Genomic DNA, 26,259 nt, shown 5'->3' with positions numbered 1-26,259 from the left:
AATATTGATCACGGGTATGACATAAGAGATAATTGGTCTGTGTAAATGCAGCACTAGGACAATTAGTAGTTTTTTTCGATTATCCGTATTACTTTCTTTGATGCAAATTATCACCTATAACATGGCTGTTTTCATGGGAATTTCCTGTAATATTAGATATCCATCCTCATTAATTTTCTAGGCGTGTGAATCAAACTAGTTTATATTTCTACAATTTATTCATCAAGGTTTAAAATGTATTGTGTAGATAATAAATCAGTATCTTAGTAATGTAGCCTAGTTGATTCAAACTCTCTGTCTCTGGATGAAGAATGTTGCAGGCACTGCAGTGACACTCTACACCAAGGGTATTTTTGTTCTTTTATTGCCATTGCATGGGTCTAAAGCTCATGTCTGTCCACTCTTTGATATTGTCCTTCCATACTTTCCTTTGTCTACCTGTTACTCGACAGTGTAAAAAAAATGGCAGTTGCAGTCTTAAGAAAAGGAAAAATGTATAAGGGCTTATATAAAAAATACAATTTGGCTTTTGTTATTTTGGAACATTGCAAATGTCTGTCAGAGTTATTTGAAAGAAAGTTTACTTGACATTTAAATCTTGAAGTCAGATATTCTAGGCATCTTGTTCTCACCTACTCAGAGGTTATAACCACCTTTTTGTAAACAAGTTAACTGGCATGGCATTTTACACAGTGTCATATTGTTTATGGATTTGCTCAATCCTGCCTATTCACATGGCCTTCATGTAGAAAGACAACCAAAGCTGATGGCTGTAATTGGGTTAAATAAGTATTCAAAACCAGTGATCTTTTCCCCACCTTAGGAAGCTTGATTCTTAGGGTGACAGCAAGGGCTGTTTTGTAAGCATGGTCTTTGGTATGACTTTTACTATGAGCCCCCCCCCCCAATCTGAGGCAAGCACTGAAGAAATGTGAGACCAGGTTGGTGTTTATCCCCCCCCCCCAACCCAGTTCCTTTACAAAATAAAAAAGTTTTTGCTATATTTATCAACACAATAAATGTTTAGAGATAAAAGAAAAGCAACCTTAATTTCTGTTGTTATCTTGCATGTTGTTGTGAACTTTGCAAAATGCGTGAATGAGGGATGCTAAATGGCATTATACCTGATTCGTTTCTAGGGTAATTGCTTTGATTGTTCAACTAGAGGTTGCATTGCATGTTTGTCTTCAGCAATATCTTAGTTTTATAAGGCTAGGTTCAGTTTCATGAAACTGTACTGGAAGGATTGTTTTGAAATGCAGAGTTTGGTTTTACTGGTGGTAAAGGGGATTGTCTCACAATAGTCTTATCTCAGGTTGAAAGCACCAGGCTGAGAATTCATGTCCATATTTATATAGACACTCCTCATATGAATATTGCATCTTTCCCATCAATTCCCACTGGTATTTTTCCAGGTACTTTCTCTGTTCTATTGAATTATGTCTTTTGCACAACATAAGGGAATCGCCTTGTTTTGTATGTCACTTTTGTATTGCTTTCTAAGATGACATTTCTGCTTCATCAGGTTTCACCTTTATCACTTAGAAGTAAACTCCACCCCACCTGGTTTCTTGCATGTTTACTATTCAAGACTGGTATGATTGTTTAGCATTTCAATCAGCCTTGTTTTAGACATCCTCAGATTATTTCCATTTGGACTAATGCTAAATGTGTGAGTGAAAATATGGCCACCTCTATGGTTGTCAGTCCAGAAGTGGACTTTCTCTTTAAGAGAAAGTTTGTCTTTTCTATTTGGAGTTAGGCCAAATTAAGCTCAACTTTGTAATGAGTCGGGCCATTTTAGCTCAAGTTCAGACCTAAATTGCCTGGTCCATTTCACTCCCAGTCCCAGTGTAAGGATGTAAGATGGCAGTTTAGCTTTGACCGTATTCACATCGAGTTGAGCCATGGCTCTACAAAGCCACGAACTAAATATGGTGGACGTACATGAAAGGAAAACCGCATAATCTTTTAATAATCTCTCCGCCTCTCACACGCCTCCCCATGTGTCGTCCCAATGGAGCCGAGATTTAATGACTGTACCCCCGCAGGCACGACGCATGGGGAGGCGTGTGAGAGGTGGAGAGACTATTAAAAGATTAGGCGGTTTCCCTTTCATGTATGTCCACCATATTTAGTTCGTGGCTTTGTAGAGCCATGGCTCAACTCGATGTGAATGCGGTCTTTGACATGTTCCTTAATTACTACCAGTTGTGAAGTGCATGTTACAGTTTACATCTGATTGAGTTATTTTTATGGGTATATTCCAAATATGTTTGCAGAGTTTAGTACAAACTCCATTGCATGGTTCTAGATTACAATAAATATTGCCTTTTCATTATTTGAGGCTTTTCATTTATTTTATATACATTTGACAATGTGTTGTACATTTGTTCTATTGAGAACCTGTAGAAAATAATTGAATTCATGTAATAATAATAACTTATCGTAATTTGTTATGATATTATTAACGTGCATTTTCAAGTATCCCTTGTCAAAGAAAAATATAATTACATTGTTTCATTACTTGACAACTATTTGGTATCCTGAATTTTCATAATTTAGTTCAGGCAGTAATATACCTATTTCAAACTAAAAATTTCCTTATTTGTTATTACTTACATATTCAAAACAAAGAATTATTATAATAAAGTTTAAAAAGCGCTATCTAAGAAGAGAAAAGGTATGTCCTTATTACCATGTGTAAGTTACCAGTGGCAAGATGGTTTATCTATTTATACTTTCAGGTTTTCTGCCTAACAGTAGACCTGGAACTTCATACGGCAGTGCCCTGCATCCTGATCGAATACCAGCTCAAACCATGTATGGGTCTGTCCAGTCTCCACTTGACCCGTCCCCTGTTTTGGCAGGAAACCCAGGTCGAAGTGCCCCTGCCCAGTTCCCATTTCAGCAGACGAACTCTTCCTCTGCCAAATTATCCCTCGACCCACAAGTCCGTCTTAAAGTGGAAAAGTTAGAAGTGGTAAGTACAGTGTATTGACCTTGTGGAGTATGGTATCTTCAGGCCCTTAGCCAGGGAGGGGATGGGGGGTTAAAAGAACCCCCCTTTTTGCTGGAAAAAGGTCCCTTCTGAGTTAAATTTTATTGTGGCATATGAAGGTTTCATGGTAAAAGGTCCACTTTTTCAGAAAAAGTACCTCCCTTTTGAAATTGCTGGCTGTGAGCCTGTTCTTGCTATTAAAAATAACATATAATTACTAACTGGGTCATGGTTTAATTAACAAATGATTTTCTGTTTGGATTAAGATTTATGACATTGAAAGTATTTATGTACAATTTTATACCTGGTAAGTCTGACAATGCTGTTTTGTCAGATTTCATTTTTAAATTACTAGAACTCGGAATATTAAAAAGTAATTTTTCTTCACTCAACAGCTTTAGTCTTAGCTGTCAATATAAGCCATTGCCATGCACCCTTGTCAAATTAAGTGCAAAATATCTCCCAAACAAAAGGGAATATAGGAAAAGTTACTATAATGAAAGTCTGACTGAAAGTCTTTTTTGTTTTTCATATAGTCAAAGAGCTGTGCTAATTCTAAAAATGGTCAGCGGTGAACATTTTCAAAATAAAGTGTATAATACTCAAAAATTAGCAGAGATACACCCATAGGAACTATTTAACTTGAATAGCTGCTAGCAAATCTGCATGTCCAAAACTGGCAGATATACATCCATAGTTAATATTGAACTTGAATAGAAAATCAAATATTGGCCATCTTTATATGGCCTTGAATTTGAACCTTTGGCATGCTTTTGCTCTAAATGCACTTTGCATATTAAGCACACCCTATTTGTCCACAACTAAAACAGGTACATCCGTAGCCACCATTTAGCTTCAATGAGGTTAAGTTTGCCGGTGGTACAGTACCTGGTGGCGGTATTGCCGCTCTGATCCCCTAGTTCTCATAACATAACACAGCTGATAAAATTCTTCCCTGACTTACTGGAACTCTTGTTGTCAACATCATGATATCATTTTCATTCTGATCAAATTGAAAGATATTGACACAAAAACTTGAATTTAGCTATAGACAAACATGCAATGAAACCTCTAGTTCACAACCTGCAAAATTACCCTATAAATAACAAGAAGATTACTTCTGAGAAGTTTGGTAAAATGAATAGAATAGAAGGTATTTCATTTGTTTGCCGTGTCCTTATAAACCAGCCTTAAAATATAACTTGACCCGGCCCAGGGCATTTTACCCACAAACTTTCCTGTTGTGGTAAAAGCCATAAAAGAGAAGTTTGGTAAATGACGAATAACAATTTGTAAAATGTGCTTTGCCCTTTTTTCACTGTTGTAATGAGTCATTGTAAGTTTGTGATTTAATTTCAGACATGAGCTTTTTTTAGTTTTCTACATGACCCTAGGTTACATGATGGTATTACATGTAGGTATCATAATTAATGTTCAGAGGTTTTTTCCTTCATTAAAACCAAGGCTGATGTCTGTAATCATTATAATCATTGGGAATGGTTGTTATTTTGGAATCATAATACACTCTGGTATTTGAAACTGATAAACACATTTGATATAGGTTAAGGACACCATTTTTTTGTCTGTGCATGGAAAGAAAACAAGAAAATATGCATTGAATTGGGCCCTTTGTGACCAATTAATTAACAACTTACAGAGTGCTCAGAGATAAACATATCGCACTGCATGGGTTGATCTAACTCTGTGGAAGATTCTTCCGAAGTGCAATATTGCTGTAATCAGCTTAAATGTCTGCCATACCTCCTTGAGTTGCTTGGGGGTAAGTAACTAATTGACTAGCCACTCCTGGAGGTGTGGTAGACAATTAAGCTGATAACACTGAATACACTTTAAATTAGTGAGAACCCCCTTACAGAGTTGGATGGATCCAGGTCGTATGATGTTTGAAGCTGACCGTGTTCTTAGCAGCAGGATGAAGAACCTGTGAAAGGGAGCAAACCATTATGACTTAATTGCATGTTAGGACCCTTTAACCTGGACCAGTCTAGACTGGATCAATGAGTGCATTCAGAACAGCGGACTAACAGGATCAAATATGGCGACCCACTAAAAAGCTTGTCGCTTATTTCCCGATTAGACACTGATTCCCTGTGGGAATTAAGCAACAAGCATTCAAGTGGGTCAGGCATATTTGATCTGCTGATCTGTTGGTGCGTTGTTCTGAATGTGCTCATTGAAATATTAATTTTGGAGCTCTGTGTAGTCTAAGGTGCCTTCGATTGCCAGTAATAAGGCTTTTTTGACCGTGATGTTTTTGAAGGGACTGCCTTGATTGGTTAGCAGTACTCTCTCGTGCTCTTCTACCAAGTTTCCTATGATAGTAACAGTCAAGGTCCCAAGAGAGGTGTCAATTTGATTGCTCCTATTGGCCTACCAAATCAGATTTTAGATCGATCTATCCCTGTGGGGAGTCTCACTAGATTACTGTCAGCTTAGCCAGCTTAAGTGTCTGTCCCGCCTACTAATAGCTGTAAGGAGGTAATTAACTACCATGCGCGCTCGGCTGACATCAATTTAGCGTGAACACCCAGGGAGTTAGGTCGATCTAGATAGATTGATCTAAATCTTTGGGAATGCACTTTTAGACCCCATTTCCAGAGATTAGATCGATCTACTTTAGATCGACCTAACTCCCTGGGGGTTCACGCTAAATATCTGTCAGCCGAGCGGACACGAAAGTTAATAACCCCCTTACAGCTTGTAGTAGGTGGGACGGACATTTAAGCCGGATTATCTGACAGTAATCTAGTGAGACTCCCCGCGATCTAAAAGCTCAATCTAAAAGCTCTGGGAATACAGCCATAATGTTCAAATCATGGCATATTGGCAAGGAATGTGAAGTTTGTGGGCAAAAGTAATTACTTTGGGATATTTGGGATTTAAAACACTCCAAATATTTTACACTCCCAAAAATGGCATAGCATGTTCATTTCTAAGCATATATTTTGGCCAGACTGGACATGGTGTAAAAAGAGCTTTTAGTGTACTTCTCATTCCTCTGTAGAGTTCAGAACTCATACAGATCGAAATATCCCCCTTCCCATAGAGGAGCATTTTTATTGGACATTTTTCTCTACATTTGCAAAACCATGTGACCACTTTTCTTATAACACTATTAATCAGGGGTGGATCCAGATATATTTTCTGACAGTCTTCCAATTTATCTTTGTTGATCCATCCTCCATTTTTGATTGTCTTCCAACAGCAAAAATTGGATACCCGTCAGCGTAAACTTGAAAATCTGACCGTCTTCTGGAAGACCCAGAAGATAGCCTAAATCCACCCCTGTAAATGATAGCTTTTATATTATGGAACATATAATTATTCTTTTTTGCTTAGCACTGTAATTGTATGATTGTAGAAGATAACAATTCTGTTTCCAGGCATTGAAGTATTTGGGTTTAGAGCCAACTCCAGAGCAGCAGTATGAGTTAAGGAGGCACCTGCACCTGGATTCCTCAGGCTGTGTCACATATGGAGGTAAATACATACCTGATAGGAAAGCAGGAATTAAGGATATGCTGCTGGTTTGTGCAAGGACATTCTTGGTTTGTGGTTTCTGCTCAGAAGGTGGCATCCTCTCAAATAATTTGTTTTATTGATTTTGGCCTTCTGAAGTTGGATGCTGATCAGTAAATGAAAATTTTGTGGGTTATGTGAAATATGGTAATTTTCTTTGATAAAATATAAAGTGGGTGTATGTATGAGTGTTTGTGTGTGAGTGCCTGCATGAATGCTTTCATGTTTATGTGTTATTGTACTTTCATTTTATGAATTACCATTCAATAAAAAAAAATAACATGTAGACATTTTTTTGCTTATTCAGAGTTTGTACAAGTTGCCAGGGAGATGTTTAAGTTTCAATTGAAAGATTGTGATATGAAGACGTCAACAGCATGTCACAATGACTTCAGAGATTTCACACAGCCACCAGCCTTCAAACCAGAGGTCAGTCACTGCCCAGTGGTCACCTATTGCACTTATAAATTTTTAAATCCTATATATATGCATATTATTGACTTGTAGTGGAGGGTCTGTGACATTGGGTGTTTCAACTTTAGGTAAAGGATGGTCATAGCTTAGACCTTGAAGTAGCAGGGTCTGGTTCATAAAAATAAGACATATTAAGCCAAAAGTTACATCTAAATCATTTTCATGTATTGAGCATGTCAAACAGTAGTGGCTCGATCAGGGTTTCTATGAATGTGAGATTTTGAACTTCTTTGAGGTTTAGAAACATTTCTATTTATAGGAATAACTGGAAGAAATCAAGATATGTTTACTTGTAAATTGTCCTGTATATAAACAATCTAAATTTAAATCTAAGTTTGTTCATATTAGTTTAGCCAATTAATCATCTTCCACAGAAAGGAAGCAAAGTTATGAAAGCTGCTACCACTTAAAAACCTACCCCCCCCCCCCCCCCCCCATAGGGTAATTACATGTTAGAGCGCATTCTCAACGAATTAAGCCAGGCTTTACAAAGCCGGTGACCTAAAAATGGCGGACGTACATGAAAGAAAAACCGCCTTATCTTTTAATAGTCTCTCCGCCTCCCCACACGTCGTCCCTGCGGGGTACAGTAATTAAATCGCGTCTCCGTTCGCCATGCGGAAGCTACCTGAGAAATATTAAGTGCGCATGCTCGTCAGTTAAACTCGTGGTGAAGAAAGCATGGCGACTGAAGGCGATCGAAGGAAAAAAGCTCTTCTGTTCTATTATCTTTGAAAACAGAGACGAAAAAGGAATAATTTGGCCCGTAGAGCAGCAATGAATCGACTATCTACGGAGATAATATCACCAGAGATATTCACGGAAATATTAATGTTCGGAGCCGAGATTTAATTACTGTACCCCGCAGGGACGACGTGTGGGGAGGCGTGTGAGAGGCGGAGAGACTATTAAAAGATTAGGCGGTTTTTCTTTCATGTACGTCCGCCATTTTTAGGTCACCGGCTTTGTAAAGCCTGGCTTAATTCGTTGAGAATGCGCTCCTAGGCCCTCTAACTGTGTAAAGGTATGACTGTATTGCCAAGGTTTATCACTCAATGTTAAAACGGCATCAAACATGAAAATATAATGTGGAGTTTACTTAATAACCAGGCCTCATAAACAATTATAATTGCAGTTTATTTTCCCCGAGCCACAGATTAGTGATTGCATACAGCGATTTCTAGGGGCAAATGTAAAAAAAGTGGTTGTGGGCATCACATAAAAGTACATGAACAATTTGGCAATCTTGATAATGTCTGACACATAATAAACGTACTGAATGAGTAGGTTAGCACTGCATACTTGAAATCCCACAGGGTGGGATACAATAATTTTGTAAAAGACTATGAGCGTACCCTGTGTTCAGAGAGTACAGTTAACCTATGAGAACTACAGCAACGCAGTTTATGTAACATGATATTGATGTTGATGTTGACATGATCAGTGCAATGACCAAGATACCTGATACATTGATTTTCTGTAGAGAGTATGGGCTACTAGTATGAGATTTACTGTAGATGTATGTAGATGTACATGTTACAAGTCATCTCATATTTTAAGCTTTTCAAGCTTTCCATATTCCACAATGTCATAATGTTCTGAATGGATATTGATTACCGGTGGTGTGCTGGTTAGAATAATGTGACAGACAATAGACAAACAATTGAGTCACGCAATCATGTTTAGCACTGACATTGTTCTTTAAATGTTTTAAGCTTTTTCTGTGGAAGCACGGAACTTCCAAGATTTTAAATTCAGTCCCAGTGGGGCCAAATAAAGGAATCTCAGGACCCCTGGCAGATAAAATGTTTGGTTGTACGATTATTAAATGTTCAAAGACTGAAACAAAAAACTAATCTCAGGTATGTGCTTTCAATCTCTTTAAAAGTGATATTAATTTGGCATAATATACAATGAAACTAGCCATGTTTTTTTTTCTTTTAGATAAATTATTCCCCATCTGTAGGCACAGAGGAGCTTCACCATGTTGTTGAGGAAAGAGATCAGCTGAGGAGAGAAGTTGAAAAACTTAAGGTTTGAAATTTTAATATCTATCTATCTATCTTAGTCTATCTATCTATCTTCAGATAGCAGTAATTTTCAATCAATAATGTTAAACTCATATTCAAATGCCATATAATATAATGACTGCATATTGTTTGATTTGCTTTAGGTTTTGTTGCGTGAAAAAGAGAAAACATGTCAATCAGCAGAACAGGAATTGCTAAGGCTTCGGAGGGTGAGTGACTTGCAGGCTTAAAAAAATTATAATGCAATTTATAAGTTAAGTATTTTATTTCCTTTTTTATTTTAGGTTAATACCATATATCACTTGCAAAATATTAAAGCATTCCATGAAGTACCTTTTTGGAATTTGAAATTGTCTTAACTTTGAATTTCTTGCGTATTGGACAAACCATAGATACAAAATATTTTCTAAAAAAAAAATGTAACTTCGTGCCAAATGAGATCTCTGCCTTTGGCTAGCATAGAACAAGTGCAGGATGCCAACCTTTCAAAGTAGAGATTTGCCCAATGCTGAAAAGACATGCTCACAGCACGCAGATAGCACTTGCATTTACCATGAGAAACCAATTTGGATTATTTGTATCATCACAGTGGTAAAGGAAGAACTTAAATAAAAGGGAGAGCCATAAGAATCACTAATTTTTAGTATCATGCTTTGATTTGTCATATATAATGAGTTTATTCAACCAGTATACTGTGGACTTGAGAATGCATTTTAATAATATTTAAGAGAAGCATCAGGGGTGAAGCATACATTAGTAAGGCATGTCATTGTGCAACAGTAATTTGTCTCTGGAAAGATAGAGATAATATATATAAAGAAAACTTATGGAATGCAGCATTTTAATAATATAAAAAGGTCTAGCCGGAAAAGCTCAAGGTGCCAGGAAAACTTGTGGACGTTTTTCATCTATACACACAAACTTCCTATTAATTTTCTTTTAAAATGGCATATCAAGACAGTTACTGTTACAGTAGTGTTTTTAACAGTAAATAATACCTAAGAATACTACTTTTCAATCTAAATAAACAAATTTTTATATCCAGTGCTAAACATGTACTCAATTCATAGAAACAACAACAAAAAATAAAAAATGAATAAATAAATAAAATCATGTATCATGCAGATGTCATGCCAAAGAAGCATGGTCAGCTAATTTGAGCTAGATTGAGCATAACAAGAATATGAGCTCCAGACTTTACAGAAGCTGATAATCTGATTAGTTCAGTTTAATTGTCAGATTGCTGATAAGGATATACCTGATCATAATATACTAGTTCAGATTATTCTATAGTATGATATGTCCTTCCTGTTACCATTTCAATTTAAGGTTTTATGATTATCAAAGTACCAAAAATGAGGTGTTTCGTGCATCTACCTTTTTAAAAATTAAAAACAAAACAAAACAAAAAATCATCTAAAAAATATAAAACATAGGCCTTTACATTTTCTGTGAAAAACATAAGCACCTCAGAGTGTTTATCATCAGTTAAACCTGTCAGCTATTTTGAAGTAAGACAACAAGCAGTATGGGGCATAACTTCATCTTTGAACAAGATCTTATTACCAAAATTGGCATAGGTGACAACAAGTGTATGGGCTTCGTCCCTATATCGTCATTTTATTTAATATTTTTGTCATGGAGTCATGAGCTGCATCATTGAAACAAAGGTATTATTTTGCCTTTTTAAGAATAAATCTTAACTAAGGCCTTACAGAAAAATTACTGAAGTACTTAGTGATATCATTAAATTGACATTGAAATGTTGTTTGTGGATGCTCAGGTAGAGAAGAAATCTGAAAAAAAAAAAAACAATTTTGCAATTTTTACAACAATCTTACAGCTATGACATTATTATTAAATAACATTGAATTTTGTGTCACTTCTGAATCAAAGAAATTTAGTCAGTGAACACTGAATGTTCATCTATTATCCATTACAGGTATGTAGTAACAGCAACTGAGGAGTTAGATATGTAGTAACAGCAACTGAGGAGTTATCTAACCCTGAACCTGTTAATTGCTACCCCCTGCACAACAGTTAATTAGTTTTAATTATCCCACCAAGTAACTAAGGATATGGAATTACTTTATATTAAATGTGTGATGTCTTAACCTTACTAGAGCACAGTGTTAAGGAACTATAATCTTTACATTGTGCTGTTTCCAGGAAGCTCAGGGTGCTATACACGAGAGCCGGAACTTACGCAGTAAAGTCCATCTGGCAGAGCAGGCCCAAAAGGCAGCCCGCAACATGGAGCAGGATTACGAAGAAGTTGTGCAATTACTGGAAACTGAAATCTCTGACATGAAGACTCAGCAGTCCAAACAGCTGGTATGTCAAGGGTTTGACAGAAAATGCCAGCAGTTGCTTGAAATAAAGTTTCTCATTTTTATCACCATATGTTGGCTCAATCAGGTTCACTGTTCTTTTTCTTGGTTAATTCATTTTTTAATAAATCAGTAGATTCCAATAACTTAAGAGTATGTAACTGCCTTTCCAATGGATTTTTAAAGATAATTGAGATGGTCAAAAAACATTTGCAAACAGAGTGTGGCATTTATGAAACTACTTCATGAATTAAAGAGATTATTAATTCATTCTAATCTTCAAATTCTCTGTAATGCTTGCTGCCATCTTAAGTTCAGAGACAGGGGTTGTCATGTGTATAGGGTGATTTTCTGTTCATTTGAATTGTAAAAGAGAGTTTAAAGTTGCCATATTTTACAAGAAATATTTAAAAAAATATCAGGGAAATTCAGGGAAGAGGGAGTATATTCCTGTATTCTTTTGCGTTCTCTATACCTATCTGAGAATTGACATAAATTGTCAATTGAAAGTTCCATCAGCAATATTTCTATGACAGTTAAGACAGATTTTCCTGATGGTTGTCACCATTCATATGTTTGCAACTGTTTCAGGAAAGTCCTATTGTCCAAAAGAGGCTAGCTGTGTTAAGTTGTCAACTGCGGAAGGCTGAAGTTGCAAAGAAAACTTATGAAGTTGCTACAGAAAAACTGTTGCACTTTGCAGAAGTAGGTATTTCTAACCAGTAGTTTTGCTCAAAGTTGCCTTGTGATTGCATTTGGTGACAATAAAGCATTACACTTAAGCATACAGTGAATTTTATATGCTTTTTAAGTGCAAGTTTTTCTAACCACCAGGCAAATCAGCCAAAAAGCGGCAAGGTGGGGTTCTCACAGAATACACTCATTTTGCCCACAGTTAATCACCTTTGTGACCTTAATTTAACTGTAAAATATTAAAGCTTTCCGTTGCGTTATTGTCGAGATACAGCCACATGAATATTTCACTGCCTCGCGTGGCTCCCGTCTCACTTTTCAGCTGTGTGAGTGGTGTATTTTTCACCGAAGTTTGCTTCACAAATGTGCATCAAGTGATCAACTCATTACTTCGATCAATACCAAAATTGAAAGATGGATATATAATCTTTATAACGACAGAGATTTATATCATAAATCCGTTGCTATGGTTACAAACTACCGAGGTTATTTGAGGTCACTTGATGACTGCCGCAGATACCCACCCTGTCAATAGCCTTATATCTCCACTAGTAGAGCACCTTAGATAATTTCACTGATATTTACTGAAAATATGGACAAGGGGCCTACCATAAATTAAAACACTGGCGTGGCCTTTTGCCTACAAATTTTGCAACAGCGACGCAAATTCTTCTATTTTCTGGCTACATTATCGTAAAGCATTTTTGCTTCCCACAGTTTCGATTTGCATTCAAGGATGTTTAAGTTAATTTCAACGTTAGTTAGGGACTAATTAACTGAAATAGTCTTCTGTAGTTTTTATTTATTGATTCCTGGATAATTAGTATATGCTAAGTTCAAATACGGGGGTTAACATGCATTCGAAACTAAATTCGTGTAGGCGGTCATGACAGTTTCAAGTAGCAGTGGTGGAAGACGTGCGATGAATGCACTGCAGATTTTCCGAATTTCAAGCAGCAGAGCGTATACTTTGTTGTTCTGTAGACCGTTACAAAGACGGAAAGGTTGTGCGATACTCAGGAGATACGACTAAGATGATTGGGGTCACCTCCCGATGCTAAAAGTTACATGCAGTGTGAGAGGCTAATGAGAGGCAGTGTCATCATCAGAGGAAATGGAGAGTGAGCTCGATTCAGTCGTGTGTCCAGCGCATCGTCACATGCTATGGATCCTTTGGGGAGCTGCAAGAACACGTCAACTACTTCTTCGGACCAAGTTATTATTGTAGGACTTTCCTTGCTCGGACCAAGCGGGAGCTTTCATGAACAGTCAGTGTATTCAAATTTTTATCAAGACAAAGCCAAGATATTCAGTTGGTTGGGCCCAGGTAATTAAAAAGTTGACATTCGTCACATCTTTATAATTAATTAACACACCGAATTTACATACAGACGGAAGGTTGATAATGGTATGATATCTGTGTTGTTTGAATTAAATATGCATAGTAATTAGACAAGTGAAGCTAAGTCATCATCTAAATACTGCTATCTCTGACCCTCAGAACCACAGCAAATTTGTTAAATATTACATATAGTGAAAAGAGCTTATGTTTTGTACTGTACATGTCAGCAGTGTAAACTTTTTTGTTTGTAAGAGCAACAAGTTACAGAACCCTCACAACTAAATAATACTGCTTTTGTAGGTCATTGCTTGTGATTAAAAGAGTAACAATCATATCACAATTACATGAATTATATATATATATATATATATGAAATAAAGCTTAGTTGTAGCCTAAAATGGGGTTTCATGTTAAATTTTGTTGGTTGAAAATTAAAACCATTCAGTAGATTAAAGAATAAATTTTTGTTGTTATTTTAGCTAGAAGATGTTTGGAGACTGGTCAGAAAGAGCAGCCAGGAATCAGATATATGGCAAAGAAAATAAAGTGATTAATCCAAGCACCCGAAAAAGAAGTTTTGTGAAGAGGATTGACTTACTGCCCAACAGACTGAAATGTATTTTTGATGTTTATCTACTTTGAACAAGTATTTGTATCTACAGTTGAAGGACACCAATGACCTGACAGATAGCTAATGTCAGCCATGATGATCCAAGCAAGTAGCAAGGAGATCCCCCATAAGGAAGGACAGTAATTTATGGGAGCTTCATTAAATGATGAAAACTGACACTTTTCGGTGACTTTTTTTTACAAGGAGCTTTTCAGACATGAATTTTTGCCCCAGAAACGTGGAATTCCGCATTTTTTAATTCAATTCAAGGTGTCCTGGACCTCTGGACGCTTAGGTGTTGAGTCCCATGATAAATGTTCAGAGTTCTTTTTTTATTTATTTATTATTATTTTTTTTTTTGAAACCTAGGATCATGTCTGCTTTTTTCTGTTTCATTTTACTGAAGATATCCGTGAATGCCACCTTTCAATGGGATAAGATCTTACTGAGATATTGATATGGAATATCATATTTTTATTCCTAGGAGCAAAAGATCAGTTTGACTTAAATATTTAGAAGCAGCAATATGTTCCTGGTCCTGAGTAGTGCAAAATAATCCATGAATTACACTGTTACAGAAGTTCAACTTATTTCTTCATTCTTCTCAGGAAGGGGATTCAGTTGGATAATATAGATTTACATTACTTTGATGTTTTTGTAGAATGAAAATCAACCTTACTTTTTTTTTGAAACATTCACTTAAATCTTGAGTCAAAACTTTGTCGGTGTCTTATTCAGTTAAGGGTGACAGGAGTAGTCTTGAATGGCAGTTACAATGCCTTCCACCCATTTATTAAGTTATTGGTAATAAATATTTTCCAGTATGAAGATTTGAATTGTTTGCTACACTTCCAAATAATTTGCTTATTTATACTTAAACTTTAAAGATCCAATAAAGAGATGATTATGCATTATGAAACATTGTTGATTGATTAAAAGCTGTGTGTGTGATTGGTGCCCACTTGTGTCCAATAATTGTTGAAGTAGTAGATCAAAAGAAATGTTGAAGGAATACAGTTTTCTTTATATGATTAAATGTAAGAAAAATGTGGGTTTTTTTGTCGTTTTATTTTCTGAATAATTAAATTTATTAGGCTAAAAATATTTTTAATTAAATTTGTAAGCTATAGTGTTACAGGGAATACCATTCCCAGGTGTACAATCCAGATGGAAGCTATTGAGCAAAGGGTAAAAACTTGAGGCCAAGTAGCAGGTTGAAAAGGGTTTATGTCTTGACCAAAGCTACATAAATTTCTATCACAAGTCATCAAAATATGAATATGACGGTTTAAATCCCAAAGGTAGGCTCTGTTATAGGGCAATTGCCTATTCTTGTAAAGTCTATTGTTCAATTCTGCCGTGATTAGAGTAATTGAGCAGGTATTACTGGCCAAGACAAGAGCAACACCCATCCAAATTTTACAATTTTCGGATATTTAAATATTAAAATATATCGCCAACAAAAGAAAAGGCCACGAGGATCTCCTTTGTACTTTATATTTTTAATGTTCCTTTACAAACCCATACAGGTTTGACAGCCATAGGGCCTCTACTAGTGGGTATATGACCCTCTGAAAATCGCCATGCGTAAACTTAGTTTTGGGGGGTGGGGTAAAAAAAGTGGGTACAGTGTGGACAAGGTGGGTTATATTTTTAGTTTGAATGTCTTGGGGGGAAGAATATTGATCAACAAAATACATCATACATAAACATAGTAAATATATTACTAGATAAGAGTATAATAAGCATATATATGAGTGACGTGTATGATAACTGAAAATATGCTTCGAAAGCTGGAAAAACAGAAAATTGGGCATAAATCCCCTGAAATACAGTTTTATGGCATAACATTTGGCAGAAGTTAAAAGGGTCCTCAGGCAAGTATTTCAGCCCAATAAGGTCAAATTCTGTGAACCCCCACCTTGCCGCACTTGTCTGGTGCTTAAAAAAACTGGCACTTAAGTTGTTATTTCTTTAACACTTTTTAAAGATACTTAGTTTTGCTCAAACATTTAATGACATTTATAAATTATATAATAATTATACAATATATAAGTTGGTGATGTACGTATTAATGTGATCCTAGACTTCAACAAATTATGACAGTGTTGTTTTTTATGTGAGATTTCAAAATTCTAATAAATAAAGTATTTATCAAATGATACTTTTCTCTTTCTAAGCTTTCATGGGAGCTTAATTTGATTAAAAAGACATGATTGTTCAGTTAGAAAATTGGCTTCTTGGATTTTTATAGGAAATTTGATTATTTTTTCATACATTTTTGCATTTTTTCTTCTGTGCTGTCTGTATATTTGCAGGCTTTGCTGCCTGTTTTTTATTAAGTTGTTTGAATACTTAAATTATGTGAAAATTTCAGCTTAACAGCCTTACACTTTTTCTTGATATAGTTAGGATCAAGTAACACATAGTGATAATATGACTTGTTTATTACTTGTTTATTTTTTCTTTATATTTATTTAATTGTTTTATTTTTTCTCTCAGACTGTGCATGAGACATTGACAAGTGGAGATGGCATACATATAAGGTAGGACCTTGTTTACAGCCGTCATTATTTCATAAACAAGCCCGTAGGTGGGGTGGAGGGGGGGGGGGGGTCGAGCAGTTCAAAAGAACTGCCCTTTTTGTCAGGAAAATGTCCATTCAGGTTAAAATTTCACCAGCTAACAAACCCACTATAAGATCATATTCCATGGTAATTATATAGTTACTATCCATACAATCTGAATGGCCCAGTGGTGCTAACAGGAATTGTATTTCAGATCTGAGTCCAGCAAGGGGGAGCAGGCTAGAGGAAGTAAGCCCCCTGGATTTTTGGCAAGGCACAAGAAGCACACCCCTCAAACATTGGGAAAAGAAGCCAAGGAAGTTGTCAGAGCTGTTAAAGCCATTGTTGAAGTAGAACGTAAGATTTTTTCCTCTTTAAGCTTGTGTGTGTGCGTGTTTGATTACTTACTAACTGTATTGCAACTATGTTAACAGTTATTTATTGATTTATTCTGACAAATTGAATAAGACAATTTATTATTCCAGTTAAAAATGAATAATGCGGTATGACATTTGCAATTATTAGTTTGTCCTTGAACTGATTAGAAATTTAAATTTAACTGGAAAAAATTAAACTGTAGGCTTACCCATAAGTATCAAACTGCACAGTACTGCATTTTATATGATTAAAGGGTACACAAAGCCCTACAGATTCTGCATGTTTAAAAAAGTATTTTAATCCTTGTTATAGACGCGTGAAACATTTCACGTTTTAATATTCCACTGGTAAGATTAATATTTATTATATTGCTTCTCATTGTCATTAACATGTGATATGGTACATGTGTTTTTGTGTCAGGTTAATGGGAATACAAGGAAACAGGTTGGATGGTTATTACAGTCTTATCTGCTTTTCAATTTAAATAATAAATGATTACGTTGTGTGCCAAAGAAAACAAACAACAGAACATTCTAAATACAAAATAATAATAATTATAATAAAATTTAAAAAAAGGGTGCCAGTTTCATGCAAACATATTCATCAACCATTTTCAGCCTCCTTTCTGTTCCAATTTAGACAGAAATTACAGATTCGATTCAATTTAAAATTAAAAATTTTCATCCAATTTTTCATTTGGTTTCATTTCCACTTTTTTTTAATAAGTATCAACTCTGGGTTCAGCACTGGAAATGCAAAAGAAAAAAAAAATAGATTTACTCTTACCCTAATATTAGCAATTGTGCCATTGGGCCTGAGTACATAGTACTGAATATATGCACTATGTACTCAGTACTATGTACTGAATATATGCACTATGTACTCAGTACATAGTACTGAATATATGCACTGGGGGAGTGCATTCAGAACCTGGGACTAATAAACTTCCTGCGGATCAAATATGGCTGACCCACTCGAATGCTTGTTGTGTAATCCCTGCGAGGTATCTATTCAGTGTCTATAGGAATTAAGCGGCAAGCTTATCAGTGGGTGGCCATATTTGATCTGCAGATCTGTTTGTCTGCTGTTCAGAATGCGCTCTTACAGTACTAGTGTAAAAGATTTTAATCTTTAAAACCGGATTATACTAACCTTAAATAATCATTAAGCTATGTGAAACTTTTATTTGTGTAGATCAGTGACAACTTTTGGTTGGTATTATCCATTTTTGCCATAATTTCTGCAATTTATGAAGTTTTGATTTTTTCAGGAAGCATTATTACTCCAATGCTAGGTATATAAAAATATTAAATGTATTTTTTCGTGTCTAGATAATTTTTCATCTTCTAGCATTGCCATTTGGTTGGGAAGAGGCTTTCACAGCTGACGGCACCAAGTATTACATCAAGTAAGTACCTATATCAGGAACCAACATTTTGAAATATTCCTTTTGTTCAAAGTTGATGTTGGGATGCATCTAAGAATTGGGCATGTGCTTCTTTTTATTTTTCTTAATTATTCATTTAATTTAATTCAAATATGAATGGTGTGTGCTTGTGACCAAAAATAGGAATTTGTAAAATAAAATACCTAGTAGTCTTTTTAAGGTCGCATGTAGAACAGTGGACTAACAGATGCTCAGATCAAATATGGCCAACCCCGTGGGGAATATATTTAGTGTTAAATCTGGAATGAAACCGCAGCTTTTTGAATGGCTCGCCATATTTTATATGTAGATCTGTTAGTCTGCTGTTCTGAATGTGGCCTAAATCAGTCCTTTATTGGATTTTTTTTTTTTTTTACTTTTTTTCCCCAGTCATGTAACCCAGACCACATCCTGGACCCACCCAGTCTCCAATGTGCAGCACCTCCCAAAGGATGAAGCTGGCACCGCAAGTCATATAAAAGAGACGAGGACTTAGGGTGCACTCAGAACAAGATGATTCACGGACTGAACATGGCCGACCCACTTAAAAGCAAAGCCCCTAGTCCCTTGATGGTCTCCCCGCCTCCACATGCTGCAGGGGCCTAGCAATTAAACCTGGGATTCAAGATGTAATCCATTTAGTGGGGTGTGTGGAGACAGGGAGACCATCAGGGAATTAAGTGGCTTGCTTTTAAAGTGGAGTCAACCATATTTAGTTGGCTGATCAGTTAGTCCATGGATTATCTGTTCTGAATGTGCCCTTTAAGGTTATTTTTTTTATTATATAAACTGATATATATATATATATATATATATATAAACCCAATACAGTCTATTTTATCCATTGTTATATATATATATGACAATCTCCAGCTCAAACTTATGCAGCAAGGTGTTTTGTGAATTAATTGTATTTGAATACAGTTATCATCTCACCAAATCTGCCTGAATCTGGTTCATGTCATAATTGTACATTGTTAGGTGAATAGCTGGAGTTAGTGGTAAGGCAGACAAACTTGTTTTACTTTTTACCTGGCTTCCATAATTTCCAAGGCTACTGGATGAAAAGTATTTATAGATACAGCAGTGCATGAAAGCAGGTGGATTGATTTTTATGATAAATGTAAATATTTAAGTCTTGATTTTAAAAACATGATTGCATCCCCATCTTCCTGCCTTAGCTGTGGCCTTGTTTCATTCTCTGATGTATTTATGTGATTATAATTTGCATACTTTGTAATAAGTTTTAACTTGCTATTAAAATTGTTGTTTGTTTTAATTTTATCATATATTTTTTGCATTTTGCATCATCTACAATTAATAAATTTGTGAATTTCAGTTGGACACATTTTGAAGAAAATATCTGATAATGGGTTTTGAACTTTCTTACATTGTGTTCAAAAGTTTAGTTAATGGAAGTGTGAAACGGTATTGATTTAGATGTGGACTCATATATCTACGGGGACTCCTACTAAATGCAATCAGCTTACTGAAAATCTGGTGATTACACTAGTATGTTGAGGCGTGTTGATCTGATTGCTTTCAGCAAGTCCCCACGGAGTTGGATCACTCCACGTAGAACTATGGTTTCATTGGGAACGGGCCCTTGTTATTTCCTGAATAGAGAACATCACGTGTTGGAGCTATTACGTTATGTTTGGATTTGAAAAGATTTTGAAGAAGATAGTATTTTCTTGTTTAAAAAAAATGAGTAAAATCCTGATGAAGTATTTTAAGAGTGTTTGTCTTCATACTTTTTATTATGTAATATTCTGTTTAAGAAATAACTTTGAATTTTGAAATACACTCACCAACTATTGATTTTTTCTTGAAACCACATCAGGATGTTATCAGTAACAATAAACTTATTGCATCAAGAAACCAAGCATTATTTTATTATTTTTATCTACAATGAATTTTATAACCCGTCTTTTCCTCTTTGTCCTTTGCTAAACAAGATGTTAATATCCGAAGGAAAATGCTACAGTCAATGTTATGGTCCTTGAGGTTTTCCTTTGGTTCCTTGAACAATACTAGGCCTTATTATGCCTACACAAATTGAAAAATTTATCAGCAAAAGCCAAACATGTGCCTTGCCATTCACTGCAGTGTGACGAATTAAACAGAGGTAATGCATATGCCCTGTCAAAATATGTACAGTATACAAAGGAGTATGTTACAGAAAGACGTGTATATTCTACTGATAACTGCAATCCTAAAAAAATGAAACCTTATTCATAATTATTTTAAAAAAGAACATCAAAATGAGTTTTGAAGTGCAAAGGACATATTTGCGAGATATGACATAAATTAGAAGATACCATATGTTGATGACAATTTTTTATTGTGGAACTAGTTATACATAGTTATTTTTAGATAGAGTTTCTAGTAATTTCGAAATTTGTTTATATCAAGATGTTTTGAAAGAAAACTGCTAAACAAACTAAAACTGTTGTTTTCATTCTAAATGTATTTCATCTGCAGACTTCTTAACTTTGGCATGATTTGTACTTTGCCACAGGTAACATGGGGGGGGGGGGTTGCTGCCATGGGTGGACCTGCCCCGCCCCCCCCCCCCCCCTCGATTTCTGAAAAAAACGTACCAATGGTCCCCTCTTGAAATTAGAATTTTGACTAGCTGAATCATGAATCCTAGTTCTAAACCGTACCAAACGGCTACGTTCTCCCTATAAAATACTAAAATACCATGCCAAGGAAGGGGGGGGGGGAGGGTTGGCTTTGGATCCGCTGACCCTCGCTTCAAATAAACCTTAAAGGGATAATAACTCTTCGTATGAGATCTATATTTTACAATAAAAACATTGTGAATGACTCATAGAAATAAAATATATTCTGTTTTACCACAAAAACGGCAGTTATAGCTATTTTTCTGATATTTGAGCTTGTGTTTAGACCATGTGACCTCCATTGATGGCTATACTCTGTTAAAATCTCTTAAGAGATTTTAAGAAAAAAACAATCTTTTTAGAAAAAACCAGGGACTAACTTTGAATGTAAAAATAGATTCATTAACCATTGGTAAGTATGGGAAAATTGTTGTTTACTCTAGGAAAATTCATTTTTTTGGCTGAAATGAAGAGTTATTATCCCTTTAATCTGCCCCTGTATTAATAAGTGCTTATAACATCATTTCAAACAAAATGCACAAATGCAAGACTCATTGGTAATAAATGATATATATATTTTAGAGCATCAGTAGGCCTAGGGACTACCGGGTACATATCATTATGTAATTCAGGCACTAATTCCCAGTACAGTAGGCCTAGTAACTGAATTAGGCCGCAGCCACCCACTCACCCGTTGCGTCCATGCCAAAGCTGTCCTTAATAGTCCATGAGCCAGACACTTTTTTGGTACCAAAAAAGGGCCAAGTTCTCATAGTGATTTTTAGTAAGGCCTTTGTCTCTAGTGTCCAAATATGTGTGATAGCCTTCTCATACTGGTAGCTTTTTGTGTGCTATCACACCTTATATAACCCCATCCCTGCAGCAGCAAGGACTTTTTCCAGATGGGGGTAGGGGAGAGAAAATGCTTACTATATCTATATGGTAACAGGTATATCAATAAATTGTATATCCTTATGGAGGCAAGGGATGAGACAATTTATTTCAAAAGTCATGAATGCATGACAATTAGTCAAGGGTCATTGATAATGGGTCAAAGGTCACAGGAGGTCATTTTTGGGGATTTTTCATAAATTAAAGCCAAAAAGTTTTTTTTAATCATTGTACAAGTAAGAATATGGTATTTGGTGAATGATTTGTAAAGATGGTATAGTCTTATGCTTGTGAGCAAAGTTTGGAGCCTCAGCTGTCTTATTTTAGAAAATTATGTAAAATAATGTGAACCTAACGGCCAAAATATGCCATCTTTGAAAGTGGGGGTAGGGGAAAGTAAATCCTTACTACATCAATAATGGTCAAAGATATATCAATGCATTATATATCCTTATGGAGGTAAGAGATGGGACAATTAATTTCATAAATCATTTATGCATGACAGTTAGTCAAGGGTCATAAATAATGGGTCAAAGGTCACAAGAGGTCATATTTTATGGATTTTTTATAAATTAAAACCAAAATCTTTTTAAAAATATTGTTTGAGAAAGAAATTGGTATTTGGTGAATGATTTGTAAACATGGTATAGTTAAACACTCATGAAAAAAATTTGAAGGCTCAACTGTTTTATTAAAAAATATTATGTAACTAGTTAAATGTGAACCGTACTGTCATAATATACCCTATTTGCAAGTTGGGGTAGGGGAGAGAAAATGCTCGCTACATCAATATGGTGAAAGATATAACAATGCATTAAATATCCTTATGGAGAAAAAGGGATGGGACAATTAATTTCTAAAATCATTTATGCATGACAATAATTCAAGGGTCATAGATAATGGGTCAAAGGTCACAAGAGGTCAAATTTTATGGATTTTTCAAAAATTAAAACCAAATTCTTTAAAAAAAATATTGTTTGAAAAAGAAATTGGTATTTGGTGAATGATTTATTTACATGGCATAGCATCATACTTGTGTAAAAAATTGGGAGCCTCAACAGTTTTATTTTAGAAAATTATGTAACTAGTTGAGTGTAGCCTAACAGTCAAAATTTGCCAACTTTGAAAGTGGGGGTAGGGGAGAGAAAGTGCTCATCATTTAAAGGCAGTAGAGATACAGCAACAAAATGCACATATTTATGCAGCTTTGGAAAAGGACATTTCATATTTTGATTAAGACATGTAAACAAAGTCATGCTTCATTAAAAATAGGTCAAAAGTGTCAGTTGAGGCCAAACTTCAGCAACAATTAAAGCTTTTTCATAAATATGAACTTAAACACCATTAAAAGAGGATATTTTCAATTATATAAATACTTTTGGGGTATAACTAGATGTTTTGTGACTATTAAAGACTAGTTCATCGAGTCTGAGGCCCCTTCTTTAATTTATTTAGATTTATTTGCATATTATATACCTTCAATTCAAAATGGAAGTGAAAACTTTCTATTATAAAGAGTCAAGAAGTGAAATTTTACTGTCATTCAATTTGGAAGAAGTAAGATACAAAACTATTGTACCATAGCCTGTATCCAAAAGATATAACTTCATCAAGTTTACTTTTTTAAAGAGGGCATATTACCATGCAGTGGTCGGCCAATGGTCACTCACACTCACTTTACAGCATAAAAATCTAAGCAATATCTGAAAATTTTAACATTTAGATGAAAACTTTTGGATGATTTAATGGTGATACATACTTGTTTTTTACAAAGCATATTTAGGAAAATAACTAATTTTTTTAAATTAAAGCATATAAAATTTTGAAATTTGTATGACTATATATAACAACCTGTAGTGTATATTCACAATTATGCTGTTCAACATCAGACAGTATCTGAGGTCCAGCAGTTAAAAGTGCCTGTCAATTCAGTGTACACATTGGATAGTTTTCCATGTAAGCAAAATGTAAAAATTGAAAGAACAGTTATGAATAGCAATGCATGTTATGTAATTCACTGTGTAAGTGAAAACATTGATTTGAAATAAGTAAAAAGTAAAAAATTTTATCAGAAACTTAAACTGCTACAAGCAGTTTGGTTTCCACATTCTTTTTTCCAACTAATAAATGAACTTTAATTGGCAGATTTAGACGTCAAAACTTCTGTTACAGTATACACGGTAAGAAAGTGAATGTATTTCAAATCAGTTTAGAAAAGATTATTATATCAATAATTATTACCAGTATACTAGTACCCAAGTACTGACTGGGCTGGCTCATTGTTAAATCATTTTATCTAACTGATGGATAACTTTTAATTACTACATGTAATAGCTAAATTAGAATGTTCAACCAAATAATTGATAAATTTGGCAAAACACATTTAAACAATCAACATGATAATGTTACATGTGCCATGAAGCCTACTTCAATCTTCAGACTTTAGTCTATTTTTCTCTCGTTTTATAAAAAAACAGAGGCAGATTTAACTTGGTGTGTTTGTGTTGGGGGTTGGGGGTGGACGGGCTTGTTCTCAGGTCCTTGGTCCACTTGATCAGCCTATGGTGTACATGTATGAATTCATATCATGGAGCAGGGTCCATGCTGACAAATTATCTGCTTTCTTTCCACTTATTACTTAGTTCCTCTGCCATCCCATAAATCCTGTAAATGTGTGTTAGTGAACATGTGTGTAGTATTTGCAACCCCCCTCCTCAAAAGATCAATGATAATTAATAAAATTATGACAATGTGCAATTTGATGCATTTCAAAGGACAATAAACATACTTCTGTTTGACCTTAAATGCCACCTAGCCATCAATATGTTGCCATTCTGAAGAAATTTTGAGTATAATGTGTATGTCCCATGTTAATAAAATTTTGACAATTTGGTGTAAGTTAGAATTTTTAGCAGAATATGAGATAGCCTATTGTGGGCTTCATTGCGTTTTCTCTCAGGACTATCATACATTCAGAACACAAACTACCCATCCTGAATCTGCAGATCTTGAATATAAATATAGAAAGAAGAAGAATATCTGCGAAATGTTCAGTTTCATGAAAGGACTGAGCAATATTTTGATACAAGCCTTTCAGTATATTAATTTCAACTAAATGGTACTTAAATTCCCTTGTTGTGGTATTGGTGGCATGTTTACAGGCATGAGATGATTCAATCATTAAGGTTTAAGAGAGAATGAGGCTGAATGCATTTTTATATCTGCTATCCATACCGGATACCAGCCTGAATTTGTTTCCCTTTATCTCCCCCTGAGATCAGAATGAAGCAGGCTTAAATTTTTGTCTTTTCCAATGGACTATCTCATTATGATACAAAATTTTTAAATCCTTTAGAAATATTATCAAAAGACAAAGGTATGTTTCTGAATGCTAGTATTAAAAACAATACCTATTTCCCTTGATTATTGAATCAAAATAAACAGTGTATGTAGGCTTTTTAATTTTTTAGGAAAAGTAACCAAATGTGAATAAGATATATGAAAATGGGTATATATAGTCTCAAATTTAAAACATTAGTCATAAGTAATTATATGATATAAGTTATCCCTAAATATAATACATTTAAACCAAAAAATAATCTTTAAATGGTGTTAAGGTTTGTATTTATAATAATTTGTCCTGGACTAACCTTTCAACCTTTTTCTAATGAGGCACGACTTTCTATGCAGGTGTCTTAATCAATAAATTAAGGTCCAAAGCTGCATAAATATGTGCATTTTGTTGCTCTATATTCTACTATCTTCAAACAATGAACAGTTTCTCTCCCCTACCCCCACTTTCAAAGAGGGCATATTTTGACCATAAGGTTCCCTGTAACTAGTTACATAATTTTCTAAAATAAAACTGTTGAGGCTCCCAATTTTTTACACAAGTATGATGCTATACCATGTTTATAATTCATCCACCAAATACCAATTTCTGTCTCAAACAATATTTTTTTTAAAGAATTTGGTTTTAATTTTTGAAAAATCCATAAAATTTGACCACTTGTTACCTTTGACCCATTATCGATGACCCTTGACTTATGATTTAAGAAAATAAATGTCCCATCCCTTTCCTCCACAAGGATATATAATGCATTGATATATCTTTCACCATATTGATGTAGCAAGAATTTTCTGTCCCCTACCCCAACTTGCAAAGAGGGCATATTATGGCAGTAAGGTTCACATTTAACTAGTTATATACTTTTTTTTAAATAAAACAGTTGAGCCTTCAAATTTTTTCATGAGTGTTTAACTATACCATGTTTACAAATCATTCACCAAATACCAATTTCTTTCTCAAACAATATTTTTAAAAAGATTTTGGTTTTAATTTATGAAAAA

At 34.9% G+C, this 26,259-nt stretch overlaps 1 protein-coding gene and 1 long non-coding RNA gene across 4 annotated transcripts in view; both read left to right on the top strand.

Annotated features, from left to right (window-relative positions):
- The window catches only part of LOC106156639 (syntaxin-binding protein 4), a 32,843-nt gene extending 12,571 nt beyond the window's left edge, over positions 1 to 20,272 (top strand). For all 3 annotated transcript variants that reach the window (XM_087010007.1, XM_087010005.1, XM_087010006.1), the window contains 11 exons: positions 2,748 to 2,983; positions 6,406 to 6,502; positions 6,849 to 6,970; positions 8,960 to 9,049; positions 9,189 to 9,254; positions 11,215 to 11,379; positions 11,967 to 12,080; positions 16,523 to 16,566; positions 16,802 to 16,944; positions 18,316 to 18,373; positions 18,782 to 20,272. In XM_087010007.1, the coding sequence (XP_086866133.1) occupies positions 2,748 to 2,983; positions 6,406 to 6,502; positions 6,849 to 6,970; positions 8,960 to 9,049; positions 9,189 to 9,254; positions 11,215 to 11,379; positions 11,967 to 12,080; positions 16,523 to 16,566; positions 16,802 to 16,944; positions 18,316 to 18,373; positions 18,782 to 18,887 (1,241 nt within the window). In that variant the 3' untranslated portion in view covers positions 18,888 to 20,272. The remainder of the gene's footprint in view (positions 1 to 2,747; positions 2,984 to 6,405; positions 6,503 to 6,848; positions 6,971 to 8,959; positions 9,050 to 9,188; positions 9,255 to 11,214; positions 11,380 to 11,966; positions 12,081 to 16,522; positions 16,567 to 16,801; positions 16,945 to 18,315; positions 18,374 to 18,781) is intronic.
- LOC147762969 (uncharacterized) lies at positions 12,474 to 15,071 on the top strand. Its single transcript, XR_015333653.1, has 2 exons — positions 12,474 to 13,395; positions 13,890 to 15,071. It is a non-coding gene; the product is annotated as an uncharacterized LOC147762969 (long non-coding RNA).
- Positions 20,273 to 26,259: the final 5,987 nt, after the last annotated feature.

Source organism: Lingula anatina, chromosome 3 (genome assembly GCF_051362555.1).
Source record: "Lingula anatina isolate TDL-2025a chromosome 3, LinAna3.0, whole genome shotgun sequence".
Taxonomy (NCBI): Eukaryota; Metazoa; Brachiopoda; class Lingulata; order Lingulida; family Lingulidae; genus Lingula; species Lingula anatina.
This window is presented reverse-complemented; position numbering and strand designations above follow the sequence as displayed.